The sequence below is a fragment of the Labeo rohita genome, chromosome 21 (assembly GCF_022985175.1).
Source record: "Labeo rohita strain BAU-BD-2019 chromosome 21, IGBB_LRoh.1.0, whole genome shotgun sequence".
NCBI lineage: Eukaryota > Metazoa > Chordata > Actinopteri > Cypriniformes > Cyprinidae > Labeo > Labeo rohita.
The window spans coordinates 10289847-10315733 of record NC_066889.1 but is presented as its reverse complement, the minus strand read 5'-3'; the positions used below and the strand labels follow the sequence as shown (position 1 = coordinate 10315733).

Genomic DNA, 25887 nt, shown 5'->3' with positions numbered 1-25887 from the left:
TTTTATTTTATTTTATTTTATTTTATTTTATTTTATTTTTTATTTTATTTTATTTTATTTTATTTTATTTTATTTTATTTTATTTTATTTATTTGTTTGTCTTCAATGTAACATGATACTTCAGAAATCATTGTACAGTGCTGGTGTGTTATTATCGTCAATGTTGAAATCAGTTGTTCTGCTTAACGTTATGCTGAAACTGAGATAAATTTGATGAAAAAACAAGTTCAAAAGAACAGATTTGTTTTATATTTATTTTATTTTATTTTATTTTATTTTATTTTATTTTAATTTTTATTTACTGTCACATGATCCTTCAGAAATCATTTTACAATGCTGGTTTGTTAGTATTGTCATTGCTGAAATCAGTTCTGCTTAATAATATTCTGAAACTGAGATACATTTGATTAATAAAGTTCAAAAGAGCATTTTATTTTATTTTTTTGTTTTGTTTTGTTTTGTTTTGTTTTTTTTTATTTTATTTTTTTGTTTTATTTTATTTTTATTTTATTTTATTTTATTTTATTTTATTTTATTTTTATTTTTAAACTGCCATGTTTTTCTGTGCATTTAAGGGTTTTACAGTATAACAACAATTTCAAAAAGAAAGCACAACACACACCTTTTGACTATATTTTTATATTTCAAAATAGCATAAGCATGATAAATTATATGAATCTTAACCATGAGTATGGTATAACTTTATATAATATACACAATGCGATTTACAATAATGTTTAAAAAGCTGTCCTAGTGAAAAATAAATATACTGAAATGTATTTAAATACATTTATTTCATGCTAAGTGCAAATGCATGCTAAGTAGTACAAATTCATTTACGTATTATGTACTTTAGTGCTGAAGTCCAACTAAAGATATACACACTTAAAAATAAAGGTGCTTTAAACAGTTCTTCTCAGCGATGCCATAGAAGAACCATTTTTGGTTCCACAAAAATTATTCATTCAAAGATTCTTTAAAGAACCAACTCTTTCTTACCTTTTAATAATCTGAAGAACCTTCTTTCGCCACAAAGAACCTTTTTTGAAACAAAAAGGTTCTTCAGATGTTAAAGTTGTTTAATGGAACCATTTAGACAAAAAAGGTTCTTCTATGGCACCGTGAAGCATCTTTATGTTTAGTGTGCTTTAAAAGTGGAACTACTGCAAGTATACTTTAAATATTTTTCATTTAAAGACCAATATTATTTAACGATCATACAATTTTCATCAATAATGACATTAAAATATATTTTAGTCTTAATATTAAGAAATGTTCATTGTGTACAAGTAGTACTCCAAATAAAGTTTATTTACAATTTTTAAACCAGTAAGTCTCCAGCGATATGTCAGCAAATATGTTGATAGACTTGAACTATACTTCGAATAAAATAAATGTATTTTAAATCTATTACTTTTTTACTATTTATATGTATTCTTGTGCATCATTTATATATGCCGTATGACAATAAAATATTACAGTTTTTTAGTTTGTCAATAGTTATAAAGAATAAAAAACTATTTTATATTGAATGGAAAACTTTATATTAATTTTAAAATCAGATTAATCTGTTATCAGCCTATTTCCTCTTCTTAGTTATTGTTATTGGCAAAAAAAATAGTGGCAAAATCCACTATTGGTTGACCTTTAGTCCACTCTTTTCTGTTGAATTAAGTTGCCGTATCATCCGTCGGAGGAATGTTCCAGACAGCAGATTCATAGCTACACACCCTGGCAATCAATATCTCTTTCCACAGGCGTCTTAAATGACCCCCTGTCTTCTACCTCCTGCTTGGGTAAGATGTGCACATTACAGTGAGAGATTTCGTATTTAGTCTCTTTCACGTAACTCTGTGCTAGTAACAGTAGTCGCCTGTAATCTCTGCATTACTGTACTGACTTTAGCTCCGTTCTCTGGCTGTGAGCTCCACGTCCCGTATAATGGAAGCGCAGGAGCGGCCCATTGTCCCTCTGTGATTCCAGCGCTTCACACTGAGACCCCTGGCGTGCCGTTCTCGCATGCGAACGAGAAGAGAATCCCACAAGCGCCATCCTTTATTCGTCCATTGAAGGCCACTGTCACAGCAGCCCATTCAGTAGACGCTTCTTCTGCGCCTGTCGCATCAATTTCGGCCGACTACGCCAGGTCCCCTTGAAAAAACAAAGACGACGCCTCGGCCGTGGCAGCGCTTTAAACCCTTAAAAGCACAAGTTCCTCCCTGCCTTTGTTCCAGAATGTGGAAAATGGCCGGGCTGGTTTTGATGGGCATGTCATTGGGCGATAATCCAGTGTTTTGAGCACCATTGTTGGAGCCGAAGAGTTCCTCCAGAGTTCCTCTGGCGCTGTAAGCTGAGAGAGCAGGGCTTTGTGCCCGGCCGGGTTTTGTCGCGCTCCGTTTTTAGAGCGCTCTGACACACTGCATGTAGAGAGATTACACAGCCCTGGCCCTCAGACCGTAGCCGATCTCCCGTTGGTCTGAAATCCTCTTTCATCTCGGAACCTCTTCTTAAGGGACACAAAGGCACTTTTGAATCCCTTGCTTTTACCTCTTTTCACAGGCTCCTGGAAGAATTTGCTTCCGTTTGACCTCATGCGCCGATGTTGGGAGGTGCGGCGGAGGGTGTGAAACGTGTATTATCATATTCGCTGGGTTGTTTGCAACCGCTACGTTGAAGAAAAACTAATAAAAGGTGGAATATATGACAGAAATAAACCTAGGCCTTTGTGCTAGTTCGTGTGGATAATTGAATTTTTACATTAGACACTCAGGAACGTAGACACATCTGTTAAACCTCTAGACATGCTTGAAAACACTATTTGTTCAGAGACCGTCAGGTGGGGCAAATATTTTCCTTTATTATGTGCTGTAAAAAACAGTACCTAGTTCCTATGCATCTCAGAGATGATCGAACAATAAAACACTAGATGCTGTCATTGAAAGTTTATAAAATGAACATTAAACACTAGGACTAGAACTGGGTTATTTCTCTTATTATTGCACATTTTCAAAATTATGAAGGTTTTGTTTATTATATTATATTATATTATATTATATTATATTATATTATATTATATTATATTATATTATATTATATTATATTATATTTAGAATTCATATGATATATTAGAATGTAATAGAATTATGAATTTATATACTATATTAAATTATATTATATTATGTTATTATATTAAAACATTGTTATATTTCTATTTTTAAGTTTATATAAAATATTGTTTTAAAAATGATATTGATAGTTTCACCTGTTTCTTGAAAATTACGTTTTTGGGTTTCTTTTACAATTATTTTCGATATATATATAGCTAGAAGGTGATACAAATGTATTTTTGTTTTATATAAAATATAGTTTTAAAAATTATATTGATTTCACTTGTTTCTTGAAAATTAACTTTAGTATATTATTTTTTTCAGTGCAAGTAATACAATTGTTTGATGACTTTTTTATACTCATTCAGATTTCATTCAGTCTATTATATTATATTATGCTATATTATATTATATTTACATTGTATTATATTATATTATTATACTTAAAGATTGTTATATTTTTACATTTATATAAAATTGATTATTGATTATTTATATATATTGATTATTTTCACCAGTTTTTTTTTGTTTGTTTTTTTTGAAAATTAACTTTAGTATAATCGTTTTTTCAATGTAAGTAATACAATTGTTTGATTACTTTTTTATACTCATACAGACTTCATTTAGTCTATTATATTATATTATATTATATTATATTACACCTGTTTCTTAAAAAAAATTTTCAATGCAAGTAATACAAATGTTTGATGACTTTTCGAGATGTAGCAAGCATGTCAGGAGCTAGAAGGCAATACAACTTTAATTTTGTTTTCATACTTATAGAGACTTCAGTCTAATCTAAAATCCAGCCATGTTTTATTTCTCCACCTAGCAATAGATTTTATCACAGTCTTCTTTTTGTGTCTGCTCAGATCTTATTATCCATAATTGATCCCTCTTTCTGTTGCAAAATGTCTAGCATTTTACCTCTACTCCTTTTAGTTGCAAGCATTTCACGCATGACTACTGAACAGTAAACAGATTACAGCTCCATTGAATTAAAGTAACCTGAACAACTTGATGTTCTGAATTTGTGGTCTAAAAAACATTTTACTGACAGCATCCTATAAGGGAACATAAAGGAAGAGATGTTCTGTGTTTAGTCTCCTTTTTCCCTCTCTCTTTCAGGTGCGTCCAGTCATCACAGTCAGACCTCCCTTCGACCTCCTTTGCCTCCCCCGCACAACCACCACCAGTCATCGGCTAATTCCCTCAATCGCAGCAACCAGGCCAGCCGGCGGAACCCGCAGAGCCACGCACCTACTGCCGCCCCGCCAGATGGACCCTCCACCCCTGAATCCGTCCAGCTCCAGGACAGTTGGGCTCTTAACAGCAGTGTCCCGCTGGAGACACGGTAAGTTTCACAAACACACCAAAAGGCACCTGCTAGGGCTGCAGATTTCTTTTTTGGAAAATTATAGTGCTATTGTATATTTTTATGGACTGCATATTATGGTGTGGGACGTCAATAAACATACATTCTCCTTGATATTATAAGCATTAATGATCTTTTAATGATCCTTGTGTTATGTCCTAATAAAAGGGACTGTATTGTCAGATCATAGTAATTCAAAGAGTTTCGTGAAAGAGCCTAAATACGAAATCATGTTAATTATTAAAATGAATTAATTAATTTTATTCATATTGCATTACAATATTAATAATTATTTCATAAAATAATATCATCTATTTGTTTGATGACTAATTATACTATAAAAATTGTTTTACAGTATATAATGTATGTTTTTATATCTTATATTTGTATTGCATTATTAATTTTCATTTAAATGTCATTCAGTTATATTCAGATTTTATTATATAAAATAATATAATATATATATGTTTTGTGAGTAATTATACAGTAATTGTTCTAAATAAAATTATAAAATTTCAAATCTCTAGATACATATCTATAAATATATATGGAACAAAGTAAACTAAAAGCGAACACTTCCAGACTTTTATTTACTAAATTATTGGTTTATATGCCATTCAAATGTTTGGGTCAGTAAGATTTTTAATGTTTTTGCATTTATTTGATCAAAAAAACTGAAAACACTTGTAAAATTTAAAATAACGGTTTTCTATTTTAATATATTTTAAACTATAATTTATGATACAAAGCTGAATTTTCAGCATCATTACTTCAGTCTTCAATGTCATATGATCCTTTAGAAATCATTCTAATATGCTAATTTATTATCAATGTTGAAAACTCTTCTACTGAATAATTTTTTTGTCAGAAACTGTTGTACTAAATTTATTTATTTATTTATTTTATTTTATTATTTTTTGGAATCTGTGATACATTTTTCATGGTTAATAAAATAAATAAAAAGTTACAAAGAACAGCATTTATCAGAAATAGAAATGTTTTGCAACAATACACTACTGTGCAAAATTATGGGGTCAGTATTTATTTATTTATTTTTTTAAAGAAATTAATATTTTTATTCAGCAAGGATGTTAAATTGATTTTAAAAAAAAAGTGATAGCAAAGACTTACATTGTTACATTGTTATACTTTTTTGAATAAATGCTATTCTTTTAGATTTTTTTATTCATCAAAGAATCCTGAAAAAGGTGTCACAGGTTCCAAAAAATATTAAGCAGCACAAAAGTTTCCAACATCATTGTGATCATAATGAGCATATTAGAATGATTTCTGAAGGATCATGTAACACCGTAGTAATGATGCTGAAAATCAGGCTTTGCATCACAGGAATAAATTATATTTTAAAATATATTAAAATAGAATAAATAAATTATTTTAAATTGTAATAACATTTCACAGTATTGCCGTTTTTGATCAAATAAACAGCCTTGGTGAGCACAAGAGACTTAAAAAAAAACAAACAATACAAATCTTACTTATCCCAGACTTTTGAATGGCAGTGTATATGTATATATACTTGAGTATTTATATAAATATATTATTATTTTGAATTTTGGCAGTCGCTGCATCTAATTATACCCCAGTCTACTGTGCACAGACACAAAAGACACAAACCCATATCACCCACCCACCCAGAGACCCTCACCAAATACTTAGTCACAGCCTGTCACACTCACACACACTGGATTGTGTCTGCTGGGTCTCTGTGGGTTGTATTTTTTGTTTGTTTATTGTCTAGTATAGTGTATCTCTTCTTGCAGGACTGGAGGGTTGCTCCCCTTGACTCAACAATACTGTCCTCTATTGCCGTATGCACTATTTATGAGACACACGCTCTTTTTGTGTCTATTTCTTGTTCTCTTTCTCTCTCTCTCTCTCTCTCTCTCTCTTTGGTTCCCATCCCCCTATCGTTCAGATGTTTTATTCACCAGGTTCTCCGATACACACCACAACCAGTTCCTTTACCACCCCACCCAGCACCATGCCGCGAGTCCAATACCGTGTCGACACATACGTCATGCCGCAGAATCCATGAAGAGCCAGGCCACACACGCATAAACATTCACACACACTTCACGTCCATCAGCGCCAGTCACCATCCATCTCCACACAGATCCCTTCCCCTCTCTTTCTGTGTCTCCGTCGCTCTCTCCGATAAAAAAATTGACACTCACTTTCAGATGAAGCAAGCGCCGCCTGAAAAATAGGTCATGCGATGGCACGCATGCAAAGCAGGGCTGCAACGGCGTGCACGGGATACGAAAAGTTCTGCTTTGAATGCTGGAGTACTAGCAAGAGAGGAATAGGGCCATATGGTGACAGATTGGTTGAGAGTCGCAGAAAGTGAGGAATGTGCAGCTGTCACATTAGATGAAGTGTCTCAGTGGTCGGGAGTCTGGAGCCGAGGGGACCGCAGGTGGAGCAGGCAGGAGTTCGGAGGGAGTTTTTACCACCGGCGAACGCAGCTGCATCCCGGTTTTGAGCGGCCGCAGGTTTGCTTCTTCAATATTCTCTACGCACTCGCACGCAAATGCACTCTCAGATCCTTCAAACGTATCAAGCTGCCTCCAGACGCTGGACGGACTACCCACAATCCCCTGACACTTCAAAGCTCTACCCTTGGCTGGCAGATTAGAATGACTTCTTTCAGGGCATATGGACATGACCTTAAACACCCTCTACTTCATATTGCTTTGTCTGTTAGACAGCCCGGTCTGCCACAAAGTGCAAACCCAGCACTTCTCACGACGTTTTCGTGAGATAAATACCATCGGGTATTTACAGAGGCAATTTACAGCTACTCTCAGCTCTGCCGTGTTTTTGTAGTGGGGTCGGTGGGGTGATTTGACCCACTATTTGATACGGCTGTCAGGCCTGTGGCTATTAGAACGTGTGAATCTAATCTTTTGTATAGAAAGTTATCAAATGATCAAAAATGTTTTAAAAAATATATATAAAATATATAAAAATGTAACATTTATATATTTTTTTCATCTGAAATATTTGGTTTAGAAAGAATGTTTAGGGTGGTAGCATCATGTATAAACTAAAATATTAAAATAAAATAAAAAATACTTGAAAACACTAACTACTAAAAACACTTCTGAAAAATAAATTTCATCCTAAGTATACTACAAATACATTAACATATCTATGTACTTAATACAACTAAAAATACCCTGCAATTGTACTTTTAGTATACTAAACTGGTATACCTAAAGTATGCTAAACTGGAACAACTAATTTTGTATTTAAAGCACTTTAATTGTGTGAAAGTAGTGCTGAAGTCCAACTAAAGATGTACTGAAGTATATTTTATTGTGTTAAAGTGTATCTATTGCAAGTATACTTTAAATATTTTGCATTTAAAGACCAATATTATTCAAAGATCATACAATTCTCATCAGTAGTGACATTAAAACACATTTTAGACTTAATATTAAGAAATGTGCATTGTGTGCAAGTACTCTAAACTCCAAGTTTAATTATCATTTTTATATCAGTAAGTCTTGAGTGATATGTCAGCAAATATGTTAATAGATTTGAACTATGCTTAGTATGAAATACATTTATTTTAAATATATTACTTTTTTAACAGGGATTTTATTCACTGAACTGCATTTACTGTTGAAGTCAAAAGTTTACACACACCTTGCAGAATCTGCAAAATGTCAATTATTTGACCAAAATAAGAGGTTTTTGTTTGTTTGTTTGCTTAGTGATAGTTGTTCATGAGTCCCTTGTTTGTCCTGAACAGTTAAACTTTCTGCTGTTTTTCAGAAAAAAACTCCCACAAATTCTTCGGTTTTTCAGCATTTTTGTGTATTTGAACCTTTTCCAACAAAGACTGTATGATTTGAGATCCATCTTTTCGCACTGAGGACAACTGAGGAACTCATATGCAACTATTACAGAAGGTTCAAATGCTCTCTGATGCTCCAGAAAGAGAAACAGTGCATTAAGAGCTGGGGGGTGAAAGCTTTTTGAATTTGAAGATCGGGGTAAATTTTGCTCATTTAGTCTTCTGGGAAACATGTAAGTATTTTCTGCAGCTTCTGAAGGGCAGTCCTAAATGAAAAATATATATAAAAAATAGGTAAAATAGGAAAAAAGTATACATCTTCATTCTGTTCAAAAGTTTACACCCCTGGCTCTTAATGCATCGTTTGTTTTCTTCTGGAGCATCAGTGACCATTTGAATCTTTTGTAACAGTTGCGTATGAGTCCCTCAGTTGTCCTGTTGTGAAAAGATGGATCTCAAAACCATACAGTCTTTGCTGGAAAGGGTTCAAATACACAAAATTGCTGAAAAGCCAAAGAATTTGTGGGACCTGAAGGATTTTTCTGACGAACAGCGGGCAGTTTAACTGTTCAGGACAAACAAGGTATGTAACTATTTGTTGCGTAATATCTACTAAACAGCAGTATTTATATATTTATTCATCAAAAAGTATATATATAATAAAATAAAATAAATTGTATTTTTGTGATCATATTATTGAGGAGGGGCTATTCAATAAGCCATGGGAATGAACTGATTCAATAAAACAAATATTAGATTTCCCAACCATATTACAGATAGATAGGAGAGCGTGTTTCATTACTCATACTGCAGCATCGGTTGTCATGCTATGCCATCACTTGATGAAAAAAGTAGCTTCTGGAAAAGCTGTTTTCTGGTTTGAAAACAGCTGAACTACTGTCAAGCAAAAACTACTGGACTAAAAAAATGCTAGTTAGATTAGAAGCATCACTTCTTTTAGATGTAGTTTAATTTAGTTGCTAGGATTTTTGTTGTAATTATATCTTAAATCTCTTGGTGACAGATAAAAATAAACCATTTCGTTGTTCTGGCCATTGTCACAAGTGAACCTTAATAGGCACATTTTCCCAAGCTTACTGGTCTACATGAACAGACTTGTTCAGTGCTTTAACTGCTGAGTTTCTGCCGCAGAGAGGGAAACTCCAGATGCTCGAAGGTTTGAAAAAATGCAGGCTTACAGTGTCTAGCTATGCAAGACTAATTATCTTATGAAATATGATCTCCATCGTTATCTCCCGTCAGTGCATAAGAAATGGCCCAGTTCTGAGGAGCAGCAGAGAGAAGAAACTTTTTTTATTCAAACTGTTTTCCTCCGGGACGTCACACCACCATCAAAATCTCAACAGAGTGTTAGCATGAGTGTGTGGTAATAGCGCAGTATCAGAGTGCGCTGAACACTTGAGCTTTGGGAGCTCTCCTCCACTGTCGTGAGTTTTCAGCCTCTCGTTCAGGAAACTGTATTTATCCACTGCCATAGAGATGGAGCCCAATTAGAGGTGGTTTACTTGGGCTAAAACTCCTGCAGTGCCCCCCTGAGCTGGAGCTAATGACGGTGTGCTCCATCTTAGTGGACGGAAATGGGAGAAGATTCTCTATTAGGCGTCAGGGAAGAGCTTGTGTGTCTGCCTGCTGTCTTTTTCTTTTCGTTTTCCCTTCTATCGCTCTCCCCGTGGGCTTGTTTGAAACACCGGTGTCATTTCTCTCACTTGTTCTGCACATGACTTGTCATTCCCTAACAGGCCTCTAACTTCACCGCAGAAAAATACAGAGAAGAAATACTTGCCATTCTTGCTCTGAATCGCAGCTATCGCTAACTGCTTTTGTTCGTCGCCAGATATATAAATGGCCCAGGTGGAATCTGCACACTTTCATGCACAGACTTTAGGGGGGAAATCTGTGGAAAGGATCAAACATGGTAAAATGTGTTAAGCTGAGAGTACAACAAGTTCAGTAGAAGTGGAAACTATATACACTGTTCAAAAGTGTTCAAAGACCTGTTCAAAGGTCGGAATGATTTTTAAATATTTTTGAATATTTGTGGTAATTTAAAGGATTAGTTCACTCCAGAATTAAAATTTCCTCATAATATACTCACCCCTATGTCATCCAAGATGTGTCTTTCTTCGGTTGAAAAGGAATTGAGGTTTTTGAGGAAAACAGTCCAGGATTTTTCTCTATATAGTGGATATCAATGGGGACCAACGGGTTGAAGGTCCAAACTGCAGTTTCAACACAGCTTCAAAGAGCTCTACATGATCCCAGCTGAGGAATATAGCTCTTATCTAGTGAAACGATCTGTCATTTTCTAAAAATATATATACAAATTTATATACTTTTTAACCAGAAATGCTCATCTTGCACTAACTCTGCATCTATGGCGTTGCACATTAAATATAGTAACATTGGAAAGGCCGTGTGTGGCAATGTTTACAAAGCGAACATGCAAAGAAAGTCAAACGCTCTTTGCAAAAAAAGGTGATTTTGAAGTTGAAGAAGAAAGTGAGAAAGGCTTTTTTGCCTACCCTACCGTTTTGTCCTGAATTACACTTTTTTTTTTTTTTTTTAGAAAATGACTGATCATTTTGTTAGACAAGACCCTTATTCCTCGGCTGGGATCAGCACTTTGAAGCTCCACTGAAACTACAATTTGGATCGTCAACCTTCTGATACCGACTGAAGTCCGCTATATTTTTTATTGTTATTATAGTTGAAAACTGTTGTGCTGCTTAATATATTTATGCAAGCCCTTTTTTCAGGGTCATCTCATGAATGTAAAGTTTAAAAGAATTGCATTTATTTGAAATGGAAATCTGTAGTACTAAACATGTTTTACTGTCACATAAAAATGCATCCTTGATAAATAAATACATCAATTTCTTTAAAAATGATTTTACCAAAACATTTTTTATTATTATTTTTCTGTTAATATGTTAAATTAAAAAGGTAATTTTCTTTCTGACCTGTAAAAATGTTCATGTCTTTCTTTCTTCAGTCGTAAAGAAATTATGTTTTTTGAGGAAAATATTTCAGATTTCTCTATATATAATGGACTTCTATGGTGCCCCCGAGTTTGAACTTCCAAAATGCAGTTTCAAAGGATTCTAAATGATCCCAGCTGAGGAAGAAGGGTCTTATCTAGCAGCGATGTAGGACAATGTTGAAGTTGGAGGAGAAAACTAAATTAAATTTTATTTATTTATTTTTTTTTTTCCGAAATACCTTAACTGTAATGAACCGGAATACACAAGAGTTCACGCAGAGCTACTATATACAAGACGAGCGTTTGAGGTTAAAAAGTATATAAATTGTACATTCTTTTAGAAAATAACTAATCGTTTTGCTAGATAAGACCCTTCCTCCTCAGCTGGGATCATTTAGAGCCCTTTGAAGCTGCATTTAAACTGCATTTTGGAAGTTCAAACTCGGGGGCACCATGGAAGTCCATTATATGGAGAGAAATCCTGATATATAAGTTTTATAAATAAGTTTTACTCAAAAAACATAATTTCTTTACGACCGAAGAAAGAAAGACATGAACATCTTAGATGACAAAGAGGTGAGTACATTGTTTGTAAATTTTGTACTTTTTTAAAATATATTTACATTTATAGACAAGTAAAAATCTGAACTTAAAATATTACCTCACTTTAAGATTTCAGCTTGCGCAGATCCTGCTATATATAGGTCTGACTATAATGTTTATAAATCAGGCAATTATACTGTAAAATATACTGATCTTTTAATACCTCTGTGCATGCATTATTTACATTTACATGGGTTTACATTTCATCTGAACTTAGCGGAGTATGTATTTTTTGACATTGTTGAGTATTCAGAATGCATTTTTAGACTCACTTGAACTGCTGTTTTTTTCCTCACTCTCAATGGCCAAAGTGTGGATGCTTCAATTCCCAGATGGTACAAAATGGAGACATGTTGTGCGACATTATTTTCTTAAGTGGATGAGAATAGCTCTTATCTAGACACTTCACTAGCTGGAGACGGATGAGAATAAAGTGGACAGAATGTAACAGGCTCAGTTTGAGGTTTCTGAATGCTGCCACTGCGTCTTATATTGAGGACGGCAGTAGATCGATGTGCTGTATGAGAAAGAGAGAAAGTCTCTAGTGAGCCCTATCAATGGACCTCAACATAAAACCATTTTTGGTTGGCTGGGCTTCCTGTGGACATTTATCATATTTTGAGTTTGTGGAAATAAACAGCAGACTTGCATCTATGAAGTGACCATATATTTTGGTCATTACATGCAAACAGCAAAGGACCTTGGCCCTGTAAACGATGTTGAACACCAAACCAGAGGCTTTGTTACGAATCGGAAATCCCAATTAGGCTGAATGTTTTGGACAGTTCGGACTGTTTATATATTTGTGCAGAATACTAATTCACCTTGAGAGATGTTTGTGTTTGCATTCTCTGTTAAATCTCATGTTTGCTTGTTAATTGCTCTGGACCTTTACGCCTCTCCCACAGGAGGAGAGAAAAGGTGTTTACTGTGAAAGTGAGATTTTTTGCGGCTTTGCCTTGTTTTTGCTTATTGCCATTTTTCTCGGTCGTGCTCTGTTTGCGCTGGATGGTGTGGATGGCTTGCTGGTGAGATGTCCCAGTAGGGTGAGCATTTTCTGATTGGTTTGCTGCTGTTTATTTGCTAAGACAAGTTATCAATTTTTTTAACAAATAAAAATGTACAAAACCATTTTCAAAAGAGATTAGAAGCACCATACAGTACATGCAACAGGGATGTTTCAAAATTTAAATTCACTGTGATGAAGAAGCTCTACTAATTCATATTCTGGCATAAACTGTGATAAACAAACATACGGTTATCATCTTGAGGAATTATTTTGATTTTTACAGTAGAAGTTGAAAAAAGCACAAAGCAGCTTTGATAGAAATTGTGTACACCACCTTAAACTTAGTGATATACAGTGCCTTGCAAAAGTATTCATACCCCTTAGTTTTATTATGTTGCTGCCCTATGTTAAATTACTTTAAATTACTATTACTATCAATCTACACTTCATATACCATAATGGCAAAACAAAACAAACAAACAAAAAAAAGTGAACATTTATTACAGGAAAGTTCTTGTTCTTGATCATTTAGCTCAGGAACATTTTTATTGTAGATGTTACTATACTTCGAGTGGAGTTAACCTGTGACAAATTCATTTGAATAAGTATGATTTGGAAAGACACACACATCTTAATAAAAGGTCTAACAGCTGAAAATGCATATCAGAGCAAAAACCAAGCCCTGATGTCAAAAAAAAAAAAAAAAGGATTGCATCAAGTCATGACATCACATGTCTGGGGAAGAGTTAAGAAAAAAAATCTATTGCATTGAAGGTTCACAGAAGCATGTAGTTTTCCGTTACCCTTAAAGGTAGAAGTTTGAAATAACCAGAATTCTTCCTAGAGCTGGCCTCCTGGCCAAACTGAGCAATTGATGGAGAAGGGCTTTGGTTGGACTGATGACAAAGAACGTGATGGCCACTCTAGCTGAGCTCCACAATCATATATGGAGATAGGAGAAACCTACAGAAGGACAAACATCACTGCAACACTCCACCAGTCTGGACTTTATGGCGTTGTGGCCAAACTCAATTCTCTACTCAGTAAATACACATGAAAACACACTTGGAATTTGAAAAAAAAAAAAAAAACAACACCTAAAGGACCCTCAAACCGAGAGAAACAAGAGTCTTTGGTCTGATGAACCTCTATTCCAAGCATCATGTTTAAAGGAAACCAGGCACTGCTCATCACCTGCAGAGTACCATCCCAACAGTGAAGTGTGCTGGTAGCAGCCTTATGCTGTGGGGCTGTTTTTCAGTAGCAGAGACTAAAGGACTCATCAGAGAAGAAAAAAATCTTAATGCAAAATATTGAAATAGCCTTAATGAAAACCCAGTCCAGAGCATTCAGAATCTCAGACTGGGCAGAAGGTTCACCTTCCAACAGGACCATAACCCTAAGCACACCGCAAGAGTGGCTTATAAACTCTGTGAATGTCCTTGAGTGGCCCAGCAATAGCCTGTGCATGAACACAATCAAACATTTCTGGAGAAACCTGAAAATGTGTGTCTGGCCCCATCCAAGCTGACAGAGCTTGAGAGGTGAAGAGGAGAGGAAAGGAATGTGAGATAACTGTCAAATGCTGATGTGCAAGATTTGCCACATCATACCCAAAAAGACTTGAAGGTTTACAAGTGCTTCAGCTAAGTACTGAGTTAAGGGTATGAATACTTATGCAATGTATTTATTTCAGTGGTTTTTGTTTTGTTTTGTTTTGTTTTTTTGCTTTGCCATTATGGTATATGCAGTGTAGATTGATGTGGGGAAAAGTAATTTCAAGCTGTTTAACATAAGGCAGCAACATAAAACATGAAAAAATGTAGAGGTATGAATACTTTCGCAAGTTTAAAATATACTCCTCAAAATATTAGATGAGCAAAAATTCATTGCACTAGAAAAAACAGCACCAATAATTGAGAAAAAATGGGGGAAATTCATATAAAAGGAGGCAATGCCTCCATCGCGATATGATTGGATATGACTGGTTATGTTCGGCTGTGATTGGTTTATGTGATAAATCCCACCTCTTGTGTTCGTACGCATTCCACATGCACAAATCAGTCTAAATGAACAATATAATGGTGTTAATGGGAAGACCATCTATCTATCTATCTATCTGTCTATCCGTCTATCTGTCTGTCTGTCTCTTTAGTGCTATATGATCTTTAACCCTTCTTGTGAAAAGCACAGTAACACTAAGAAAGAATAAGATGGAGTATCAATTAATTTTCCTTCTGCATGCCATTTTGCAATTAGTGTCCGTCAGATATGATGCAGCTTTGAGTCACACGCCTGATAGCCACAGGGTCTGTCCTGTCTGTCTTTGTATGTGTGCTCATTAATCACTGTGTGTATGTGTGTAAACTGAACCTAAGTGTTGTTTCCATTACCTTGTAGATGTAGCTCTGGGGTTAATGACTGTGGGTCACAGTATGAATATATTGCTACTCTAACGCTTTTATGGGCCGCTTAGTTCTCCTTCCTTTTCAGACTTTCTCCATTTATCCATCCCCGTCTCCCTTTCACACATCTCTCCTCTTCAGTGTAATGTAATTTGGCCTAGAGGGTCGATTATTCACATGGCCCCCGATGTCTGGCTTTAACGCATCTCTTAAGTTGATTTATCTAACACGTCTGTCAAGCCATATGATGAAATATGTTTGGACTTTAAAGCATTTCCCGGATATTATCTGCTCTTTAAATATAGATTTTGAACTGCATTATTTATTTTTAGGGTTTCTTCTTGTATACTATTATGATGAGACATAGCTTGCAACCATATGGAAAAACAATGTTTCATATTCTGTGCTTTGTGTTATGCTAGAATGAAAAAAAAAGATTGTCTGTCTGCTTTCAGACGAATGGTAAAGGCTTGAATGAGTTACCTTGAGCCAGAGCTTGTCCATAGATGACCGTGACTGCACAGCAAGATTGCACTGTTTAGTGCGAGGCCACACGCACAAAGTAAAGGCAGCGGAGTAGGGAATGACAGATTTTCTCTCTACCCACTTCACTGCTCTCATCCAGTTCGTATAAAAACCACAGTTCAAACTCACCCACTTATTCTGCTGTGAATTTGACCCACAGCTGTGCAGGAACCTGACAGTGCCATTTCACAACCTGTTACTCCTCTCCAGCGCTGAAATGAGCAGCAGCAACCAAACGCAGAAAAGAGAACAATTCAAACTAAAACGAAAATTCTATCATTTTTCTCACCATCATGTTTTTCCAAACTCTAAAGGCTTTCTTTCTTCTTTGGAACTGAAAAGAAGTTCCAAAGAACAGTTCAAAAGTTGGATTTTTCCCCCTACATATAAAGAACCAGGGCCTGATAAACTTAAACAAAGAAAAGAAAAAAATACACTTTTGAAATACAATAATCTACAATCTTTTGAATCCATACAATAGATTTGTGCGAGAAATGGTTAGAAATTCTCAGTAGCTGTCAAATCTCATTCACACTTCCAAATCACATCATTTCCACTGCCAGTTGGTCATGTGGCACGCAAGAACCAGTGCAATTAATATATTGATTTGAGAATAATTAATTAATAAAATTTTAGAACTTTCATAGTATATTTAAAGTGAGCTATGCTTGAAAGCCCATCAGTTAAATCTTTAAACTTTTGGGTTCCAATAAAAGGATTACTGTTTTTTACTCTACTTCTTCATTCGTAAAGAAATTATGTTTTTTGAGGAAAACATTTCAGGATTTCTTTCCATATAATGGACTTTTATGGTGCCCATGAGTTTGTGCTTCCAAAATGCAGTTTAAATGCAGCTTCAAAGGGCTCTAAACGATCTCAGCTGAGGAAGAAGGGTCTCACTTAGCGAAACAATTGGTTATTTTCTAGAAAAAAATGACAATTTATATACTTTTTACCGCAAATGCTAGTCTTGGTCTAGCTCTGCATGAACTCTGTATTCCTGTTCATGACAGTTAGGGTACTTCAAAATCATCCTGCATCGCTGCAGAAGTACCGACCCATTGTTTACAAAGTGAACATGTAAAGAAGATCAAACGCCCTTTACAAAAAAAAAGGTAAAACAGCGATGTAGGATGATTTTGAAGTTGAAGAAGAAAATAAGATAGTAGTTTTTCGACATACCCTAACTGTCATAAACAGGAATACACACAGTTCATGCAGAGCTAGACCAAGATGAGCATTTGCGGCTGGGATTGTTTAGAGCCCTGTGAAGCTGAATTTAAACTGCATTTTGGAAATTCAACCTCGGGGGCACCATAGATATCCATTATATGGAGAAAAATCCTGATGTTTTCCTCAAAAAAACATAATTTCTTTACGATAGAAGATAGAAAGACATGAACATCTTGGACGACAAGGGGGTGAGTACATTATCTGTAAATTTTTGCTCTGGAAGTGAACTACTCCTTCAAGCAAGTTAATTTCAGATCTGCATGCTAGCTATAGATTTGTAGTAGAGTTTCTGGCCAGTGCTCATGGGTTGTTCTGGCTGTGGGCAGCAGGGAGCAGTTGGATGCCTAGCAGGGGGGCGACAGAGTGGCCTGTTGGAGTCAGAGTGGACCGCCTGTCCCGAACAAGACACATGGACAAAGATCTGAGACTGGTTTAGCATAGGACCTCAGCCTGAGCCAAACCTAGTGCTCATCAAAGCTTCCTGGTCAACTGTCGTCTGCTTTCATCCCCTTCCCATCTGCCCCCATCCCCAAACACGCACACACCCGTTCCCCCTTTTAGCCCACCTTTGACTCTGTGCACCATGGATACTGGCATTATTTGCAATAACATTGCCCTCCACATCACAGCAAACTGGTACTGTGTTGACCACTTTATCATCACCATGACCTTTAATGTTATGTCTAATGGTGGTAATATTTTGAGTTATAAAGGTTTGATGCGGTCCAGGGTGCTTAGAATTGTTATTCAGTGTCCTACTGAGTCTTAGCAAGCACAGAGATTTAACAACAACAAAAATCAATTCTCTCTGCTGACCATTCGATTGGAGTTGTCTTTATGATGCATTCAGTCTTCACTGCTAGTACACAAAGTAGAAGTCTAATGCCTAATACTTTTTAAATGACCAGAGCTGTGTTAAATGAGCCTCATTTAAAGCCATTATTGTACAAATTGAACTGGTTGTTAGAAAAACTACAGCATGAGAACAAAATGAACAACTTGGCTTCTGAAAAATGTGAATGAAACAAATAGCCTACTCCCCAGAGTTAGCCATTAAATAAGCTTAAACAGGCTTTTTGTAGTCGTTCAGCTCATTAAAGAAGATTTTTATGAGATTTATCAAAGCCGTGGGCATATTGACAAATTTCAGAATGTTTAGTCTGGAGATAAGATAAGAAAGATTTTTCTTCTGTTGGTTAAAAGGTGTTGACGAGTGCTGTGTTATCTTTCTTTTTTCTTTGTGCTTGTAGGCACTTTCTTTTCAAGACACCATCTGGGAGCACTCCTCTGTTCAGCAGCTCTTCACCAGGTTATCCCTTGACCGGCGGTACCGTCTACTCCCCACCACCCCGGCTCTTACCCAGAAACACATTCTCCAGGAGCTCCTTCAAGCTGAAGAAGCCCTCCAAGTACTGCAGCTGGAAATGCGCTGCCGTGTCTGCGATCGCAGCCGCTGTGCTGCTGGCCATCCTGCTCTCTTATGTCATAGGTATGTTTTTCAAATCACCGCCATCATTGTTGCCATGGATGGATTCATTGCCAAATAATATCCAACTGGGATCTGCTACAGTCTTAAAAATAAAGGTGCTTCACAATTTAGAAGAACCCTTTTTGCTTAAATGGTTCCATAAAGAACCTTTAACATCTGACGAACTGTTTCTGTTTCACAAAATGTTCTTTGCGGCGAAAGGAGGTTCTTCAGGTTATAAAATGGTAAGAAAGAGGTGGTTCTTTAAAGAACCCTTGACTGAATGGTTCTTCTATGGCATTGCTCTGAAGAACTTTTTAAAGCACCTTTATTTTTAAGAGTGTACAGCGGAAGCTCCAGTAGTTCATTTCATTGGTAGATATTTTGGATTGCAACACTGTGAAAGTTCAGCAGCTGCCTTAAAATGTAGTTAAATCAACTTAAAAGTACAAGTCATTTCAACTCACTACAATGAAATAAGTTGAAATGACTTGTACTTTTAAGTTGATTTAACTTAAAATTTTAAGGCAGCTGCTAAACGTAAGTTTTTAAGTTGATACTGGTAAAAAAAACGTTTTACAGTGAATCTGGCATTGAATTTGTTTTGCTGAGCACAAATGTGTATTAAATGTGTGTCCATAATCTTTGCGCTGTGATGTCCTTGAGGCCAAAAGAAAACCTTGAAAGCATAAAAGAAACTTTTAGGCAATTTATCATGATGCAAACTGTGATATTTAATTCACATTTACTAATTCAGTCATGCATAATTAGGTCCTGAACTGAATTCATGGATCCTTGATGGATCATTTATTGCTGTCTAAACAATAAGTCAACAACCACGGCATGATAAATCAATTAATTGAATTAGACGCTCCTTAAATGTCATGAGCATGAGTTAGTGTAGTTAGCAGAGGGTTTGCCGGGCAGCGTTCAGTGTCCTCTAGCACGTCATGGCCTTTCAAAGCTCAAAGAATGACCCTGAGATGAGTCACTCAGAAGAATGACATTTATCACGAAGAACGAAGAGCTTCAAAGCGTCTTTGATAAACCATTGATGTGTGTTATTGTTGTGGCACAATTGCAGCAAAGCAAATACCCACGCAGAGGGGCGGAAGGAGCCTCAGCGTGTGGACGTTTACTTCAGACGGCAACGTGTGATTCATCTGCCGTTTGATATGGGCTGTGATTCGGGTGTATTTGGGAAGGAGCGTTTGGTCTTATCAAGGCGCCTCTCTGCAGGGAGTGCTGCTTAGTTTCAAAATCTGAAGTTCTTTGTTTTTTTTAAAAAAATTAGGTTTAGTTCTTAGTAACTGAGTAGCAAAAAGTTGTAAAGCTCTTCTGATACATCCTCAAGTGAATTTTCGTTTTGGTGTATTTTCGTGGCTGAGAGTTGCACTTGAATGGTAAGAAAAGGTGGCACTGAAAGCGAGAGAGACTGCATGTAGAGTCCGATAAGAGTCGGATCCCTTCCAGAAACACCGTAGACGGTAAATGTCACCAAGCACCTCGAGTCTGCGCCAGTCTGCGAGAGAGTTGCACCTTTACAAAGCAGTGAGAAAAACAACAGACTGTCTTTTCTGCTCGAATAATCCGCGCATTTACAATTTCACTATCTCATTTGTTTTTCTTTGTTTATTTTTTCAGGCGTACTTGGCTTCTGTCTTATTTTTAGTTTTTGTGCTCATTGCAGAGCCAGTTTTTGCCTCAATGCCGTCAGACTTTTAAAAATACACACACAATACAAACACTCTCAGTATGTGCTCAAGGTACTTTTGATGTGAGTGTGTTTTTAAATGAGACTGTATTTGTGTGTGTCTTGTGTGCAGTGGCCTGTAAAGTGTTCTGTAAACTATTCCAAAACCTCCGGGACTTTTTGCCGGTACAATGGGACTCTTAATGCATATGTGTGGCTGGTCCACTGAGCTGTAACCACCCACTGAGCAACACTGTTTATTGCCTGAATCGCACAGGTTCTTAAAAAGTTTTCACCGCACTTCACACAGCATTTTAGATTTGAACACACCTTTTTTTCCACAGGTTTGTTAATTAATGTTGCCACTTTCAAAAGAAATGTTTATAATAGAAGTCTGGGGTCTGTACGATTTTTTTTAATGCTTACCAAGGCTGCATTTACTTAATTCAAAATTACAAAAACAGAAATATTATAAAGTCAGTTAATCTTAATATATTTAATCTTAGTATATTGTAAATATCCAGTACTCCAGTCTTCAATTTTACATGATCCTTCAGAAATCAACAATGTTAGAAACAGGTAATATTTATATATTTAATATATATACACTGCCATTCAAAGTTTGGGATCAGTAAGATTTTTAAGGTTTTTTTAATAAGTCTGCTCGTCAGTGCTGTTTTTATTTGATTAAAATTACAGTTGTGAAATATTATTGCAAATTAAAATGTTTTTCTATTTTAATTTAATTTTAAATAGAATTGATTGATTTATTTATTTATGTATTTGAAATAAATTAATACTTTTATTCAGCAAGGATGTGTTAAATTGATTTAAAAAAAAGAATAATAAATGCAGTCTTTTTAACTTTTTATTCATCAAAGAATCCTGAAAAAACTATCACAGGTTCCAAAAATATATTAAGCAACACAACTGTTTTAAACATTGATAATAAATTTGCATATTACAATGATTTTTGAAGGATGTGACACTGAAGACCGGAGTAATGGCTGATGAAAATTCAGCTTTGCATCACAGAAATAAATTATATTATAAAGTATATTAAAATTGAAAACAGTTATTTTAATTTGCGTTATTTTCAATTTTAATTTTTGATCCAATAAATGGAACTTTGATGAGCATACGAGACTTTTCCCAAACTTTTGAACAGCAATGTATATAATTAATAGTATATAATAATTCATATTTTATTATTTTTGTGTAAACCATGATACTTTTTAAGAGTTTCTAAAAGTAACAAAATAGAAATAGTAAGTATATTTGTAATGATATATTCATTTACATCATTATATTCATTTATATTCACAATGCAAATTTCTGTCCCTTTTGATCAATTTATTGCATTATTGATTAAAAAATGTATTACTTTCTTTAAAATAAATAAATAAATAAATAATAATAATAATAATTACTGGTTAAAAATATTTCATAAAGGATTTTCCAAACCACATGAAAACTTTTTATTTTTAAGAATGTACATTTTAAACTACATAAAATACATAAAATATTTTTCCTTTTATTTATTCTGAACCCTCATATACTGACCAACTAGCAGTTGGCAGAGACTTATTCCATTCACAATTGCCTTTGTCATTAATATGAGCTAGCTTCAAAACACATTTGCATTATTAATAGAAGTGACATGCACTTTTGAGCATAGCATCCAGTCCCAAAATTCCAAGTGCGCTCCTATTAAACATCCAGCATTCCAGTGCTTTGTCCTCTGCTCACCCGAGGCATCATTACATCGTCAATCTTTTGGCTGGCTGTTCCAGAGAATGTTTGTCTTGTCATTCTTGTGTCAGAGGCAGCATCCCTTGCCTGAGATCTGGATGCAGGTTGCTAGGAGACAGGTGTTGCGGTCCTGATGCAGGAGGGAGTGGGGAGGTGGGGTTCAGCACGGGGCACGGCGGCCGCGTCTGGCTGCCATAAGGCCACTGTGACTAATCTGGACTAATTGGTGAAAGATGATGAAAGAAGCAGATGAAAGAAGGAGAGATAAATGATGGATGTCTAAAGGCTAAGTGAAGTATTCTGCCCCCCACCACCTCCTCGCTAACGTTGATGCGGCGGATAGAGTGTGTTGTGTTCTGTGCATACGAACATCAGTCGTAATGAAGAGTTAAGTGAGAGCCGCGGTCTGGATGACCTGGATCCCTCAGGAGATAGTGAGGGATCTGACCGCTTGGTTAGAAACACTTAAGGACAATATGAAATGACATTCACAATGCATTTCTGTTTTTGAGTGAAAGTAAATGTTAAAAGGGAAATGATGTAGGTGAGGCATGGATTTATCTAGTGGATTTTTTTTTTCTTTTTGGATTTACTGTTAGTATCGGTACTACCATAAGGCCACCAGGTTAATATTAATAATCTAATAATCTAAATTAATTATTTATGTTTTAGTTTATAATGGATCAAGCAACATTCTGAATCATGACCTCTACATTTAAAGTGATAGTTCACCCAAAAATGAAAATTCTCTCATTAATTACTCACTCTAATGTCGTTCCAAACCTGCAATACCTTCGCTCATCTTTGGAACGCAAATTAAGATATTTTTGGATGAAATCCAAGAGCTTTCTGATGCTGCATAAACAGCAAGTCAACTAACACATTCAAGACCCAGAAATGTAATAAGGACATTTTTAAAATAGTCCATGTGACATCAGTGCTTCAACCATAATGTTACAAAGCTACAAGAATACTTTGTGTGTGCACTGAAAACAAAAACAATTACTTTATTGAACAATTTCTTCTCTTCCGTTTTTCTGTTCCATGTTGAATAAAGTTTTGTTTTCTTTGTGCACAAAAAGTATTTGTTGTAACTTCATAAAATTAAGGTTGAACCACTGATGTCACATGAACTATTTTGTCTATGTCCTTACTACCTTTCTGAGCCTTGAACGTGTAAGTTGCATTGCTGTCTCGGGTCAGAAAGCTCTCGTATTTAATCCGAAATATCTTAATTTGTGTTCAGAAAATGATCAAAGGTCTAACAGCTTTGGAACAACATGAGGGTGAGTAATTAAAGATAGAATTTTCAATTTTGGGTGAACTATCCCTTTAAAGAAAACAAAATACTCACTTTTTATTAGGTGTCTTTAACCACTATATGCTAATCATTTCATACAGTGCACCTACTTTAATGGAAAACTTGCATGAAAACGCATCTGTAATTAATTTCTGTAAGTCCACAGTATTGTACCAAACAACTATTTTATTTAATTTATTTGTTTATTTACTTTATAACATATACTTTATAATAATTTATTTTCCATAAATAGGCCATGCTCTGTAAGGAAAAATCGTTAAAAGGGCGCAATGTTTGTATTAATATGAAGGAATTCAGTACTGATTTTTAACAGGTGTTTTACTCGTATGTTGAATTTTACACTTCATTGCGTTGTGTTTTAGGTTGAACGGAATGTCTGTAAAATTAATGGATAATGGACCAGTACATTGACGTTTTCACATCTACAGAAAATAAACTGATTGACAATGCCAAAGTTTTGGGTCATTTTTTGAACAGATTTGTAATGTGTTTTAAAGAATTCTCTTGTGCTCACCAAACCTACATTTATTTGATCCAAAATACAGCAAAAACAGTACGATTTTGAAATATTTTTACTGTTTAAAAAAACTGCTATCTATTTGAATATATATATATATATATATATATATATATATATACACAGTACTGTGCAAAAGTTTTAGGCCACTAGTATTTTCACCAGCTAAAAAATGGTTTAAAGTAAGTTATTTCTATCTTTTGCTGTAGTGTGTCAGTAAAAAATATCGGTTTACATTTCCAAACATTCTGTTTGCCATTAATTGTAATAATCTAGTGAGATTTTTGTTTGCACAAGGAGTCTGACAACAGCCAGTGCTCCACACTGATCTAATCTCATCATCATCCAGTCTTCCCGGAATGACATGAAAACACAGAACAAACTGAAACAGAGTAAATCCAGAAGAACTGTGGCAATGTCTCCAAGATGCTTCAAGAGACCTACCTGCAAAGCTACCTGAAAAATTTTGCGCAAATGCACCTAGGGCAAAAGCTGCTGTAAAAGCAAAGAATGGTCACACCAATGTTGATTTCATTTAGTTAATAGAAGGTAAATGACAGCATCCTCATTTTACAGCATTTTTACACAAGTGCCTAAAACTTTTAACAGTGCTGCAGCTTTGCAGGTAGGTTTCTTGAAGCATCCTGGAGACTTTGTCACAGTTCTTCTGGATTTAGTCTGTCTGAGTTTGTTCTGTTTCTTCATGTCATTCCAGACAGACTGGATGATGATGAGATCAGATCTCTGTGCAGAGCACTCGCTGTTGTCAGACTCCTTGTGCAAACAAAAATCTCACTGGATTATTACGATTAATAACAAAATGAATGTTTGGAAATGTAATCTGATATTTCCTACTGACACACTACAGCAAAAGACCGACTTTGACTTTAAACCATTTTTTAGCTGATGAAAATACTAGTGGCCTAAGACTTTTGCACAGTACTGTATATATATATATATATTTTTTTTTTTTAAAATGTAATTTATGTAATTTATTCAAAGTAATTTAGATCAAAGCTAAAATTTCAGCATCATTACTTCAGTCTTCAGTGTCACATGATTCTTCAGAAATCATTCTATTGTGCTGATTTGCTGTTCAAGAAATTTTTTTTATTAGTAGTAGTATCAGTACTTAAAACAGTTGAGTACATTTTATTCATTTTCATTTGATATCATTTTATTCTTTTTTCCACTCGGCTGTTTTCAACATAATGATGAAAATTGCCGTTTTTGTTTGTTTGTTTTTTTTTTTGTTTTGTTTTGTTTTGTTTTTTTAGCAGCAAATCAGACTATTAGAATGATTTCTGAAGGATCATGTGACTGGAGTAGTGATGCTAAAAATTCAGCTTTGAAATCACAGGAATAAATGATATTTTAAAATACATTCAAATGGAAAACAGTTATTTTAAATTGTAATGATATTTTAAGATTGTACTGTTTTTGATGTACTTTGGATCAAATAAATGCAGGCTTGGTGAGGGCTTATTTAAAAAAAACTTATATTGCTGTTCAAAAACTTTTGACTGGCACTGCATATTTATCAAAATCATATTTTAGTGTGGTTTTCGTGCATTTTAAGTCAGTAAAGACTTGTGCCCCTAGGCTATTGCCGAATAATTTAGATGATTTAAAAATCGTTCCAGAATCGTGATTCTCTGAATCAGAATCACTTGTGAGGAGCCTAAAGATTCCCATGCCTACTGATGAATCATGTATATTAAGATCAGGATTGTGAATTAATAAAGTACTTAGCTTTGATTTCATGTTGACTCTTAATCATCTGTTGAGTTCCAGAGCGACGTGAGCAGGAAGGGTAATGACTCACCGTTCCAGCTCCTGCCAATAAAACAGCGACTTGTTTATGAAAACAGGTCAAGTCACCGTCAGGTCTACGGTAACATGCTGTATGTCAGTCAGAATGAGTCATTATGTGTCCACTTACCAGCACTCTCTGTCAGCAGGGACTTATACTGTCACCTGCCCATTTTATATTTGTCCTCACGCGCACCCTGGCACCCTCGTGGCGCGCTCCTCTGCCCATACGGGCCCGCAAAC

The 25887-nt window shown here is 35.2% G+C and overlaps 1 protein-coding gene across 1 annotated transcript in view; it reads left to right on the top strand.

Annotated features, from left to right (window-relative positions):
- Nucleotides 1-25887, top strand: part of tenm2b (teneurin transmembrane protein 2b) — a 307726-nt gene that overhangs the window by 220607 nt on the left and 61232 nt on the right. The window contains 2 exon segments of the mRNA XM_051093879.1: nucleotides 4236-4461; nucleotides 18332-18570. Coding sequence (XP_050949836.1) covers nucleotides 4236-4461; nucleotides 18332-18570 — 465 coding nt within the window.